This window comes from Anser anser (genome assembly GCF_964211835.1).
Source record: "Anser anser genome assembly, chromosome: 2".
Taxonomy (NCBI): domain Eukaryota; kingdom Metazoa; phylum Chordata; class Aves; order Anseriformes; family Anatidae; genus Anser; species Anser anser.
In genome coordinates, this window is record NC_139721.1 from 153,293,684 (window position 1) to 153,308,777 (window position 15,094).

General features: G+C 37.8%; 1 protein-coding gene across 4 annotated transcripts in view; it reads left to right on the top strand.

Annotated features, from left to right (window-relative positions):
* Positions 1–15,094, top strand: part of PTPRN2 (protein tyrosine phosphatase receptor type N2) — a 648,013-nt gene that overhangs the window by 585,370 nt on the left and 47,549 nt on the right. For all 4 annotated transcript variants that reach the window (XM_083823703.1, XM_083823704.1, XM_083823705.1 and 1 more), the window contains 2 exons: positions 932–1,079; positions 8,058–8,131. In XM_083823703.1, coding sequence (XP_083679829.1) covers positions 932–1,079; positions 8,058–8,131 — 222 coding nt within the window. The remainder of the gene's footprint in view (positions 1–931; positions 1,080–8,057; positions 8,132–15,094) is intronic.

Here is a 15,094-nt window from a genome sequence, read left to right on the forward strand (position 1 = left end):
ACTACTGGCAAACCACCGGACCTGAATTCCTGATCTGGTTCTGTACCAAGCCTCCAGCCTTGTGAGATCTGCAGAAACCTACACCGATACACTCTGAGGGGCCGTCATTCCTAGGACAGCCAGTTAAATTTTCTGTGGAGAAGCTTCTCCTAACACTGTTGCCTTTGCTGAATGCCAGGTACAAGGCACAGACTTTGACAACATATATTAATTAACACCACCTTTTCAGTTCAAGACCTGCTCCATGGCTGTCCCTGTGCAGTATGAGCTCCTCGTGACCCAGGACTTGAGCTATGACACTTTAGCCTGGCAATTTTTTAATTCTTCTCAGCAGATGTATTGTTGATGATTCAGGTTTCATGTAACTTGCATATGTGCTTGAACTTTAGTTTTAAAAGGCTCTGGTTTGTCTTGAGCTGTTGCTGTTTTAAGTCATTTTTATCCATGGACTCTTGTTTCTTTTCCATTGCCCGATGAAATAGACGGTTGTGCTCACATTTTCTGTGTACTGAAGAAGAAATAGCTTGCTCCCAAAGCTCCACGTCTGGGGGTTTCAAGCATTTCTTCTCAGTTAGTGCTGGTGCATTTTAGTGTTCATATTTTGAATAGCACAAATGAGCTTGACATAATCTCTCTTCAGTAAATGAATTAGTAATAAGGCTGAATGTACTGTGTCCCCAAAGCTCAGGACTCCTGTGCTCTGATTTTTGACTCCTGACCATTCTTCCCTCCCTTTAGGATAAAGTCCAAGTTTCTGAACTTTCAACAGTTTTGAAATCTGGAAACAAACTCTGAGCAAGTACTTACTTGGAGAAGCTCTGAATTGTACCTTAAGTCTACCCATTCTGCTTTCTATCCTGAGATACATCCTTTTAGCTTAGCTTTGAGACTGGATAAGCCAATGCTTAATACAGCATTCTTTTAATTCCAGTCCTACATGGAAGATCATCTGAAAAATAAGAATCGTCTGGAGAAAGAGTGGGAAGCTCTTTGTGCTTACCAGGCTGAACCCAACGCCACCACCACTGCACTGCAGGAGGAAAATATCCAGAAGAATCGCTCACGGGCTGTAGTACCATGTATGTATGCTTTAGTTTGCATGGTTACGTTTTAAGTTCTTGGTACGGTTCTCAATACCCTTTGCACAGTGGTTTGAGAGCTACAGATGACAGGCAAACAGAATACAGAGTAGTGTATATGTGTACTAGAAAATCATAGCTATAAATATTGGGTGGCTACACGTCCTGTTGTCATTTCAGATACTGTTTATCTTCTTACAAGTTGCATATATGTTACAAAAATGCACGAGTATGTCACCCAGCACTGCTGCTGCAGCTGTGCTGTCTCATGAAATTCAATAGCCAGAGCGCTTTTCAATGCTGGAATATACTTTCTGTGCAAGAGTGGCATCTGTAGCCATTCAACAGAAAGAAGTTTGGCTTGTGTTTAGACAAGTTGGTATCATGTCCATCCAACAGTAATACCAGCAGTCTATAATCAGAGCTAGATGATCTGTTTATCAGATACTCAGCTGTACTGAATGAGCCCCTTTAGGTTTCAGTGGATAAGCTTGCAAACTGGCTTCTCTCTCTTGTAGGCTTACGATGAAAAGAAAAAAAAAAGAAGGAAAAAAAAACAGACAGTGTTTATATTCCTAGAATTTGCTTTTTCCTGTAAGCAGCCACTTTTTTTGAGCTTGAAATAAAAGCAACATATTTTTCTTATGCAAATATATATCTCGTAGATTACATTGGTAATCCATGGCCACACATTTTATTAAGCAACCAATGAAACAAAACTGAAACTGAGAATATATGCAGAGTCCACAGCAACAAAAATGCTCTCAATCAGTGTGCCCACAATCCAGCTGGGTAGCTTGGCAAACACATATAGCTATTTTAATTTTTAAAGTGCCCTGAAAACATTAATTTTCCCCATGAGAGCCTGGAGAAAGTACTATTCCTGCTTTAGAAATGGGGAAATGACAGGTAACACATTAAGTAAATGTCAGAGCCAGATTTGGAGTGAAGATTGTTTGGAGCTACATAATTTCACTGAGCCCATCAGTGCCTGCATATTTGTTTCAGCGGGATTTGGCTCTCCTCTTAGTGTAGAGGTTCCTTCTGCTGTACTGTGCTGCTTGGGAGAGGAGTGCAGTAGTTGGACAATATAAATTCTCCTGAGCAATATGGAGCTGGTCAAAAGTCTGCAAGCAACACCTGACTGACTTCATTTGTTTGAGGCTCAGATCAATTGGAAAGTTCTAAAAATGTAAGCAAGAAAGTTAAAGGAGTGCAAGACTTCTGTGCTCGTTGTGTCCTGAAAAAAAAAAAACAGCATTTAATAGACATAGTATGAAGTGAAAATTGCTCCATGATAACGTGTATTGATCCAAATTGATCTTCTTGCTTAAGTTGTTCTTGTCAATGTGAACTTACAGTGTGGACCGTCTTAAGCTGTTCCAAGACCCTGTTCCAAAGTTAAGCCAAATTGTTTTTGTTTGCTGCCTTGGAGACAGCATGGGAGTTGCAGGTGTTGCCAGAAATTGATGCTGGTTATTCAGCTGATGCAGTAAATATGTCTGCATGATGCAATGAGCAGTGAGATAGGGACCTTCAGACTAGAACAGTCTAATCATGAGTCCAGAAGCATTATTAGCTGTAGCAGGGCTAAAGAGCAGAAAATTTGAGTTTGGGTGTCATACCACACTAGAGAGCTGAGCTATTTTCAGAACTGAGCTGATAGCCTCTTTTCATCATATTGTGCCACATGGATGAATCAGCCTACAGTGATCAGCCATCAGTTTACAAGTCCCTGCCCCTTGCTTCTTGCATGGTGCATTGTATCCCTGTTCTTCTCAGCACTGAGTCCAGACTGAATCAATACTACCCATGAAGGTATTTGGACACCAACGGGGTGTCTGCAGTTTATTTAAAGCTTTAATTAGAAGTGTTTTAGTGCATTTAAAGTCTCTTAGTACTTCTACAAGAGGAAAATGCTATTTCTTGGCTTTGTTACAGTATGGAAACTTCTGTTCTGGCTATTAGCATACTTGGAACTTTCCTTTTTGACTGAGTTGCACAAAATTACCTGCCCTTACTTCCCAAAGTTGCTGTGCACTGGTAAACAGCTGTCATGTTATACCCCTCAAACTACTTTGATGATGGGTGAAAAGCATGGCATATAGCTTAAACAAGATTAAATTTTGATAAGATGGTGGTTATTGTACACTCTGGGATTAGACCAAGTTGAGAAAGAGCCCAGTTTGCGCAGGTTTTGACTGACATGCAAACTATAGCAAAAAGTCAAAGATTTGCTTTGGAATAAATTAAGAAGCAAAGTTGATATTCTTTTGATATGCTACGAAGTTGTTATGATACATTCAAAGTATTTGCAGAGTAATGCCTTGTTAGCATTTCCTTACCCTTTTCATACTCATAATCACCTTGACAAGGTAAAACAAGATTGCCAATTCATGCAAAAGATTTCATCTTAGGAAGGCTCCAAAGAAGCTTTAATATCACGTTGTGTTTACTTCACTTTTTCCTTTCTCAACCGCTCTTAAAATATTAGGATATTAAAATATTACTGATTACATAACTGATGTCATTTCTAGATAAACAAGATCTTCAAGCTCACAATTCTATCCTATCTTATTGTTTTACCTGTCTTCTCTCTTTACAAACATATTCTAAAATATTTGGTGGCAGAAGCATCTCAACACTGCACTTAATTAATTACTAGTTTAAAATATTTGGAGTAAAGTAACTCAGACCTTCTAAATTAATAAAATTTCATCCTTTTATCCAACCAACAGGAAGGTTGCCATAATTTAGGGTGATGCAGTGCCTCCTTTTCTGTGTGAACACATGAACAGCTCCATTTGTTGATGTCAAAAAAAATGGTTTTCGCACTTAATTTTCTCGTCTTGCATCTCTGCAAAACACATCAATAGGATCAATACTGCATGTTGTTATATATGAGTGTACGTGTGTATACCATAGATATATACATATATTTTAAACATTTGGGAAATATTTTTTGCAGTGAACATCTTGTCTATCATCACTCTGTCCGCGGGCCATGGTATATATTAGAGCAAGCTGCTTACAGTACATCATGATTCTTCACAGTCTTCAGACTGCTCCACTTTTGCTCCTCAACAGTTGTTCACTTTCTTACTTCAGTGTAGTTCCGTAGAGTGCTTTTATATATGCGTGTATGTGGAGGGGGAAATACCAGTCTAAATCTGTATGGAGGAAAACAGTGGTCCAGGCAAAAGGTGCCATCTTGGTTGTTGGGAGTGACACCCTGCTATGCGATGCCAGATTTCAGACAACCTGAAGTCTCCCATATGCACTGAAGCATCTAATTAATGATTCACTGTGAGCATGATTCTGTGAAATTATAGATTAAGATGCATAAATTTAAGTGGCTCCATGTAGTTGGCTTCATGTGAGCCAAATGTCAAAGCTTCCATTACCACTGTTGAAGTTCTCAGTCAGTGCACTGGTACTGAAAGAGCTATGCAATGCCCAGAAGTAGGTTTCTGGTTTACAGTGAAATTAATAGCTCTAGGGTGACCTTCAGATAGCCTGTGTGAGTTTCAGATGCTGGTCCAATAGGAAAGAAGCCGTTAGGTTTTGTGTCATATCTGTTAACCTTGTGCAATCATCTACTCTACAGTTTCTCATATGTTATGGAGTTGATGTTTAGCCAACTAAATCAAGTCCCATTAACTGTGACCTAGTACACATAAAGATACCTCTATGTAAACAACTAAATTTAGGTGTCTCAGTTTATAAGCTGAGTTTTTATATATTGCAAACTTGTGTTTGCTTTATATTTTATCATTTATCTTCTATTCTCTACACTTTATTGTTTATACGTATATAAAATACAACATTGTGTTGTATTTCTCCTCAGCTATATGTTAGTAGTAGTCTTCTTGTTTAGGAAGCCTCTCTCTGCCACACACGTCTATCTATACATTTTATTTTTCTCTCAGCTGTGCTTTGGCTCAAGTGATAACAAATGCAAAGTAGTGCAGCATTTGTCTGTAGCTATTGTAGATATTTGAAATGATGGCTAGTTGTAGCTTGCCCAGATTGCAATAGCTAGTAACAACATTTGTCTTTTCTCTCACTTCCTTATTATCTTCTCTCTCCCCTCCTATTTCTTCATTCATCTTTCTTGCTTGCTTTTTAGATTGATCTTATATTTCTTACTGTTCTCTCATCCTCTTCCTTTCTCTTTGTATTTTCCTCATTTTCCAGCTCCTTTTTCCTTGCCTTTAACATAATCAATGTGTAGTTTACAAAACAAAAACAAAAAACCTTGTACATTTGGCATTTCCCCATAGTTGCTTATTGCTAATGTTAACATTGCTAATTGTTAATGTAATTCTTAGCAAACTGGTGTCTGCAGTATTTTTTTTTTTCCTTTTCTGCCTGTTTCTGGAGAGCTATTATGCTAGTTCCTAGAAGCTTTGAGGTGATAACAGGCATAGACAAGCACAATCTGTTCATTGTCAATATGAACACTTAATGCTGCAACTGAACCACACATGGGTGAAAACTCTTGCTATATGCAGAAAACAAATGTCCAACCTTTTTTGCACCTGTTTTTTTTTCTTTTTTTTTTTTTTCCTGAAAGCAAGTACAATGTCTCACTACTATGAAAGCATTAACTTGTGTCACCCTCTGATAAACCCTACAAGACTGCAAGATAATGATAAGGTACACTAAGGGGAGGATCTAGATAAAATATTATGTTTAAGAAAAGAAAAGATTTCCAAAATTACAGATCTGACACTTGACTTTTATTGGAGAACCACGCTGACATCTGTTTGCTAAATACCAATGAGTCATTGTCCCTGATGTCTCCCACATCCATTACTTGAAAACACCTCACACAGTTTCTTTGGTGATTAGTTCAAACATTTTTGCTATATTATGAATGCGCTTGTTCGTAAGAGCTTACTTAGCCTAAGATATGTGAGAGGTGAGATTTTGTGCATTTAACTTGTGTATCTCCAATAGCCATTTTTTGTTATACATTTTGAAACTTGTTTCAGATCTGTAGATCTTCCTCAAGCACTCTGTGAAAATGCTTACTGTAAAGCATCCTGTAAAAAATCTTGGGTAGTCCCAAGATCTCAGATGTTCATTTTTCTGTTTCTTTTTTTTTTGTGCAGTGGTGCCAAAGTAAAGGTGAACGATATCCATGACCATGCTCCCCTTCTCATCTTCTTGATCTTCATATTCTGTTTAAACCTCACCAGAGAAAATAATGTTATGTGAATAGTAATGAATGGTTCTTCATTTATTTGTCATGCTTTATTTGTCACACTTCTAGTCTTATTCCAGGAGAAGGTTGTTCACATTGGTCATTTAAATTTTCGTGACAAGATTGAGTGACTGTAAACAACACTTTATAAAAGTCATACAAGCACACCTTCTTCTTATTCACATATTGAACTGCCATGAGGTAAATGGTGAATAAATATAAGCAGTACCCAAACCCTCTGTCTTTACTTTCCTGTGTACTACTTACGATGTTTGATACCCCATTTATTGTTACTTATTATTAACATAAGAGTGAGTACTTAATTTCAAAAGCCAACTTGTAATTCTGCTATTAAGAATGGTATCATGGGCCACTAGACAAGATATAAAGGGGTCAAGGTGTGTTTATGTACCTTCAGTTTGGCTTTTTGAGTAACTGGTGGAAAGATCCTCTTAAAACATCAGTTTACATGTTCAGCTTGGAAACGCCCAAAGTAGACGGTTACTGGAAGGGCAGCTCCACAACTTCTCTCCACACTGTACTGTGCAGGGTAGGTTTGCTGAGATGTGTGAACCATGCTGATTATGTATCATACACAAGTTGTTTGGGATTCATATTTAAAGATTTAGACATTTCTTGCATAACTTATCTGCATGTGATCTGGTCTTCTCTCTGTAGTCAACAGAAAGAAAAAGGCACTTCTGGTGTGTAATTTGTCTGGCCTGAGACAGCTAAATCAAGATGAGATGATTCATCACCTAGAAATATTTTTTTCTCTTAACAAAAAGTGAATCTAGATGACTGGAACAGATGCAGACATCTGCATTATCACTGTATACATACAGACAAATAAACCCCATCCATTATATATATCCTGAAATTTTAAAAAAGGGCTAGAGTTTGAAGGTTAAAGAATTTAAAGGACAAGGATATCTGCTCTAAGCATAATTGAACTAGCACCAGTAAAAATACCAGTTAAAACACAGTAAAAGAATCGTGATGATGGACAAACAACATGAGTAAATCTTTTACGTCCAGAGTTGCTGTTTTCTTTACTAGTGGTGCCTGACCTGGCTACATTACTAACAGCACAGGAACATCTGTGTGTGCTCCCGTCGTACTTTTATTTGTAGCTGTTATCTGATTTTGTCTCTCCTGTGAGCACCGCCAAGTCATATTGTCTCATCACATCACGCGTAGCACCACACAGCAATGGTGTTTGATCAGGTCATATTAACTTTCTGTCCAGCTCTAAATTGTACTTCGATGTTCTGGCTGTTCATTTTATAGAGAAACCAGATGGACCACATCTATCAGCTTACTTCTTCCATGACCCTGCAAACACAGGAGTGTTTTCTGTAATACTGTTTTTTTCCTAGTAATTTTCCTAGTTTAAATCTTAAACTCCCTGAGCAACACCATATTATGGTGCATCTCATAGAATCACAGAATCATCTAGGTTGGAAGAGACCTCCAAGATCACCTAGTCCAACCTCTGACCTAACACTAACAAGTCCTCCACTAATGAAGACATGCTTTCTTTTACTCAGCCTCCGAAATATCTTAGAGCTTCGTTCCTGAGTCAGGCTGTGACTCTGTGGTTCCATCAAGACTATGCTAGGTTAGGAATCAGAAGGAAATATCCTGTCTGCGATTTACACTGTTTAGCTGTCTTGAAATAACACATTAATCTGACTTTGCATTGTTTAACTTAAAATGAGTAGAATATTTGTATAGCAACTTTCATCTCTTTATTTTTGCCTTTGCAGATGATCATTCCAGGATATGTCTGAAAGCTGAAAATAGCCACGACAATTCAGACTACATTAATGCTAGCCCAATTGTAAGTACAGCAACCTAAGAGAAAGAATCAAAATAATCAGTCCCTGTCTTTCCCTGTTGTTAAAATATGCTAACTTGAGGTACCTCACTGCCACACAACACTGATATCAGTCTCAGGCTGTCCTTTCAAATTGAAGAGAAAGAAATATCCTACAAGTGCATTCAATACTCTTAAGGATTATGTACTAAGAAAATAGTAGATGGTCGTTCTTCTACCTCGTAATAATGTCAGGTTTTCTGTACTTGATGTTAGTAATTTACTGATCATAAAATTCAGCAATATACCCTTAGCATGGCTTTCCTTTTCTGAGGAGGTAAAGCTTGCTTGTTTTTCACTCATTTTTTACCTAGTCCTACTGCTGTCACAGGAGGAATGGTTTCTGTAGGTGCAGACAACTGAGTTCCATGAGCTTCTGAACTTCTGGACATTTCCTCTTAGCTTTCTTCATCTGTTGCCTTCCCGATGTGTAGCTCTAGGTTTCTGTGGCTCTCCTGGTTCTTCTCTGAGCTTGCTGTTTTGAAAGCAAGAACAAGTTCCCTCACCACTCGTGTGTCCATTCAAACTGCAAAATAGGTCTACCCACTTTTTGCCTCTGAATACCCCAGCCTGGCCCAGCTCCCCTTTCTCACCCTATGCAAACTGAATATGGATCCTTACTTGTCAGTGAAAAGTGACAAGGAGAAGAGGTCTCCGTTATTAGAAACAAAACAGCTATGATGGAGCCAGTAGCATCGCCCCGTCCGAGCTTCTCAATGGAAATGTCAGGATACCATTTAAGGGGGAAAAAGTACGGGAGTCACTTTGCACATGGATCTTATTCACATTACTTAAGTATCTAAGTTATTATAGGGAAACTATGAGAAAGAATTTAGGATGGAGAATTAGCTTCCACTGTAGTGGGCTGTGTATGCCATTACTTTCTCATTTTCCTGGGGAGCATCACTCCCCCAGTTAAATCAGTTCATGTGGGCAAGGCAGCTGACAATTTGCAACAGCATGAAATTACAGGCTGCTTCCTTCTTTCTAATGTTGTTGACAATGCTTCTTCCAAAACAGGAAAAAAAAAAAACATATAAATTGTTCTCTGAGCTTCATAGTCTTTACTTTCAGTTGAGTTCAAAAGCCTAATTTCCTTGAATATGTAAAAATGTTTTATTCAGAGAGTTTAAAAACACATAGAACCCAACAGGCATCTTCAGGATGCTTTTGTCTTTGGCTTATGGTAGAGGGTAGACCACAGCACCCACATGTTTCAGGGATTGCCAGCTACCATTTTAGAGAACAAGGATAGATGCACACAGATTATTGCAGTTTTTGGACTACTTTTAAGTATGTCTCTGCCTAGACCAAGCTCTATCTGGCCCTAGGATTAGAAGATCATCAAAGTAACTTGGAGCTCCAAGGAATATTGGGTGAGTTCAAGCCTTAATTTGACAGTAAAAGCTGAGAGGTTTCATAGCAAGTGCAGGAGTGCAAGGTGTTAACGGTAAGTAAGATACCATATACTTTTAAGAGCTCGGTTGTAATTCACATGACTACAGGAAGTGGCTTCACAGCATCTGTAGACATGGGGCTAAGCCGGGTTCAGCACTGGCAGCAGCACGGATGGCAGGCGTTTTTACCAAACACACCAGGATGGGCTTCTGTAGCTTGCCCAGAAGTTGTTGTGGAGGCATCCTGGTTTTAGTACACAGATTAGCATGGGTGAGGGGTGAAAACTTGCATGTGTGTATATACCTGTTGCAGTTATATTTCTAGATTATAGTGTAGTTATTCCCTTAATTACACTGATGAGAAAATTTGAGATCAGGTAGTGTTGGGGGTGGAGAAGCAGGACCAAGATATTCCATTGACATAACTGAGAAGTAATTTGCTTTGTCTGGATGCCCCAAGGTAGTGCAGGGAGAGGGTCTCAGCTTCTATGGCTTTAACTCCTGTTATAACAGGGGGCTGTAGTATTGCCTCTCCATCCAGCACTCAAGGGTATTTTCTTCTGCAAGACTAGAAGATGTTTCTTTTTTATAGCTTTCTCAGACTCAAGAGTTTTGTACAATAAAATAAGTAACAGTGATGAAGCAAAGTTCTTCTGGTTGTCTCCCTATCTCTTATGGCAGTATTTGTATGATTAGAGATAAGTGGGCGCACAAATGTTTCACTGGGTTAAGATGAACACTTAGGATCGGGCATAGCCATAGAAAACTGCCAAGAGAAACTTATGATCTCCTCCACCTCTTGGTAGGATAGGGATCCTGCTGTGTGGGAAGGAGTGCCGCAGCCCACATTTACGTAGACAACCTGTTATTCCAAGGAAAGAGATGCTCCAGATGGTTTTGTGCTAACTCAATAGTCATTTCGCTATTTTGAAAGCAATAGATAAAATGTGTGTTTCCTGAAGGTGATGCAGTGGGAGGTTGGTAGGAGGAAATCACTACTTTGCAAGCCCATAGTTTGGAAAGACTCCATGCAAACTGTTTCATTTCAAGACAAATGAGATATCTTAAAGTTAGTGTTAGTGTAATTGTATTTGTTAATCTGGAATTGTTTGTGTACAGTGAGGTAGAATATAGGAGTGATAGAGACTTTACAAGCTGCTTACAACCTCAGATACCTACTGAAATATTATATTGGGCACTTGATTCTGCAGTATTTTCTGCAGCCTGAGCTGGACATACTTACTGTTACTATTGCTGTTTGTTTGAGACATTTTCTGTTAGCAGACACACATTTGATCCACTTTTTTTGTGAGCAAGTCTGCCTTTATTCACTCTTGCAAAAATCCTGTCATTTCTTTCTTTAAGAATGCTGCCTTTCAACTTAAATAACCTCAGTAATTATCGTGTCAATACAGTGATGTTGCTGCTGTTTTTGGGTTGGGAGTGAGCGTTGTAGTGGGCTGCAAGATGGGCATTAAAAGCAGCGGACGAGTACAGCCTGAACTGACGAGAAGAGGATTTCTCCTCCCTGCACGTGTGAGCTGTCTGGCAAGGGAAGAGTGTAAAATAAAGTAATTATATTTGAGCTTCGGGTAGGAAGGCTTCCAGTCACGTACAAGTTGCAGGGTATCTCCAGCTTCTGGGTCAGTGGTCCAGCCTCCAGCTGGGGCTCACTCAACCTTAACTTAAGTCTAAATGAGTGCAGCAGAACACAGTAAAAAAAATCCCCTTGCTAGACAATGGGCTGGCCACCTGCCCACATGTTCCTGCCTTTTAAAAAATGCTACCCCCTCAAGACCTCCTTTCCCTCCAATATGTTGTGAAAACTGGGGTTAGATTGATGGCCTCACCACAGCTGGAAGTGGGTGAGGAGAATCAGCAGAGATTTAGTCCAAGTTCTTCCTGTAGCCATTTAATTTCAATGTAGCATCAGGCCAGGCAAAATGAGTCCTTGGGAGAATTTGCAGGGTAAAAGTGGGGTAGAAATCTGTTTCCCTCCTCTTTGAAATAACATAAAGTACTATGATAATAACTCTGCTATCGGCAGCTGAATGAAAAGCTTGCAATTACAACACAAGGAGACCCTGACTGTGCAGAATAAAACTGTGATAATTACATCTGTCATATTTGTACTTAGTCCTCATTAAATTTCGGGAAAATCATCCAGTAGTAAATAATGTGCAATCTTTGCTTTTAAATCAGAGGTCATGAAAGTAAATGGGAATTCTGTTTTTCCTCATAGGGTGTCTGAGAGAGAAAAAAAATCCCATCAACTACATTTAAAAACTCAGTTTGCTTATTATTGAAGACACCAGACTGAGGAATGTCATTAACGTGACAGTTTGTTCAAACACAGCATACAAATTTCATCACCAAGAATAGACTCCGAAATTCATAATGGCATTCACAGCCAGATTTACTTCTTTCATTCCATTAAGGGTTTTAAAAGAAGGATTTAAAAATTGTTTTAAATTTTAATTCAAACATGAAAATGAGGACTGATCTACCTTTTTAGTTCTAATGCTGAAATGTAAGTGATTACAAAGTTCACCAGCATTTGCTGGATACACTTTCTTTTACAAAATTTTTTTTTTTTTTTTACTTTTATCGATTATCCTTGCTCTATAGAGTGCATTAAATAGATGCATGAAAGTAGATTTTATTGGCATGATAAACACATTGAATCTGGAAACTACCCAGTACCTTGAATCCATACAAATTCTTAAGGCATTAATTAATCAGAGTTCAACTTTCTTTCCATCATGTTTAGTCTCCACTGGATCTCATTCTCCTCTCATATGATTTAGGAATATTTCAGCCAGATACAGAAGATTTAGATCAAGGTATATATGGTGTGACTGGGAGCACATCTCACCCAGCATTTTTCTCTGTGACAAGTAAGGATCAGACAAGCTGATGGGGAAGGTAAAGGGCAGGAATGAATCGATGTATTCATTATGTGAGAGTTCAAAATAGTCATTGATACTCAATGCTTACAATGACACAAAACTGCTTAACAAGAATCTATATGTACAAGGATTTTCTCCCAGTATGTATTGATATTGCTGTATTTCATCAGTATTATCAGAGAAACCATGCAGCGCTAGGATCTCTATATAAAAACTCACAAAAATTCAGGAGTCTTCAGGGAAAACATGCAAAAATAGAGCAACTGGATATTAGAGCTCTTGTAAGAAAAAATAGAGTAGTTTTGGTCTGTGGTCTGGTATTAATTTAACAAAGTTGCAACTAATCATGATAGTGTTCTTCCCATATTTTCCTACCTTAAGATACTGTAAATCAGCTTTAATTACAAGGAAAAAAATCACTGTAGAAAAACACAAGTCGTGCTACTAACATATCTAATAGTTAGGGACTGCTTTCTGTGGTATTTCTTTTCCAACAATAAACATGAATGTTCATCCTGTTTGTTTCCATTTGTCTTTGATGGTGGCAAAATGACCAAAAAATGACCGCTAAAATGGCCATAGTTAATTGCATGGTCAGTTATAGTAATCCTTGATCCCTTTTTTCCCTTAATACAATATTATGGAAACCTAGATTGAAACATTATCACCAGACTTGCTTTTGTTGTATAACATCAGAAAATGAGAATTCAACCATAATAAAACTGAAGTAATAATTGCACCTTTTTTCTTTCCAAAAATGTCTGTTTCACCCAGTTCTAATGTTAGTCATGTGAATTTTATTCTTTGATAAAAAGCACATAATAAAACATAAAGGGAAAAATCTTGTTATTTTTAAGCAATTGCTAGTGGGGTGATTTCTGAAGAATTTTCCTAAGTAAAATATTGACAAACAGTTGATTTTTGTTTTAATAATACTTGATGGTATGGAGCCTGGTGTTCTCTATTTGTCTTGGAGAATACATTTTTTTGCTTTACTTTGATGAAGTGAGAAATCTCAGGGATTCTTGAAAGAAGATAATGACTACTGACATAAAAAAGCTTTTTACTTGATCCTTGATTAGTTAGTTTAAAACCCATTACTGACTTTATTTCTTTATTCAAACTTATGTTAACTTTGATAGATTAAGATGCCCTTGGTGTTCTCGGTGACCTTGAGAGAATAGAAAAGGACATAACAAAAACATTGAAGAACTGTCCTTCGCAGTCGCCTGCTCATGTTGATTTGAATGTGACCAGAGTGGTGATTTTTTACATTTTTCTCAAAATACGCGGCCTTAAAACAGTACATATAACAGAAAATAGATGAAACCAGTAATTTCATTTAATTAGTTTAATCTTTGCTCTTACTTTTGTTCAGTTAAAGATCATTTAATAGCGTGATAGGGCTTTCTGCTGCCTTCTATTTGCTCTGAGCAAGAAGAGTTTCTGCTCATAATTGTTTTCTGCACAACACAATGTGCTTGGAATGTAATAATTGTAATTGTCTTTTGAATTATTGTTAAACTGCTGAAACACTTCACTACTCTGTGCTTATTGTAATGTTTGCCACGTTCCAACAGCACCTTTGTGACAGAGGTTGATTAATGCTGAAATGCCAAGATTGTCCTATTCCTGATTTATCAGCTGAATGTTGAGAAGTATTTCCTCCATGACAGCGCTATTTGCATCATCCTTGTTTCCTTCTGCCTTTGTTTTCTGGCATGTCTATATACAAAAGAATTTATTTTTAGGAGGAATTCAAAGTAAACTATTATTTTTATAAAGTTGGGTGTTTTCACTGTTGGTTATGTTTCCAAGTCAGGCTCTTGAGCTCACAAGTGGAGAGGTGATGTCATTTTCAAGTACATACATGCAGCTTACAACAGTTTCTACAGGGAGTTAGTTTGTAAGTCCTCCTCAGTGCAGATCACTTTTTCTAAGCTAAGATTTCTAGTTACAGTGCAGGAAAACATTTAAGCAGATGATTAAATCCTATGGATCTCTGTGGGATTCAAAACAAAACAACAGAAATTATTTCATCCATCATAGAGCAAAATAAATGTTAAGCCTGACTTTGCTTAATTGCATTTATTGTTGCTTTCAGTGTTTAGTTTGGTGCCTCAGTTCTAACAGAAAACAAGCAAAACAAAAAACATTGCCCATTTTGAAATGGTTCCTAAGTTTTTTCTGCTAATACTGCTTTCTGAAGAAAGTTACTTTTTCCCCAGTCTCAAAATACCCACAGTAGTAAATGTCCTGCTATCAAATTGCTTTTGTCAAAAGGCAAGGTTGAAATTTGTTTTGAGCAATTGCTTGTTGTGAAGAGTTGTTTGCTGATCAGAGAAGCATCCTAATGAAGCTCGGAATGAAATAATGGTATTATAGACACTCTGGTCAAGGTTTCTGATAACCATGGTGAATTAGAATTAAGCTTTTATTCCAAATGGATTCAAGTGACTTCATGTTACCTGTGTTGTGTTGTCATGGAGAATTTTAATATTAAGTCTGGTTTAATTATACATCAGAAAATTATAATCATAAAAGGGTTTTCTTCCTTTTTGCAACATTCATCATATTGTTGTTCTGTTAGAATAACTTACATCTGTTCTTTATGGTTCTTC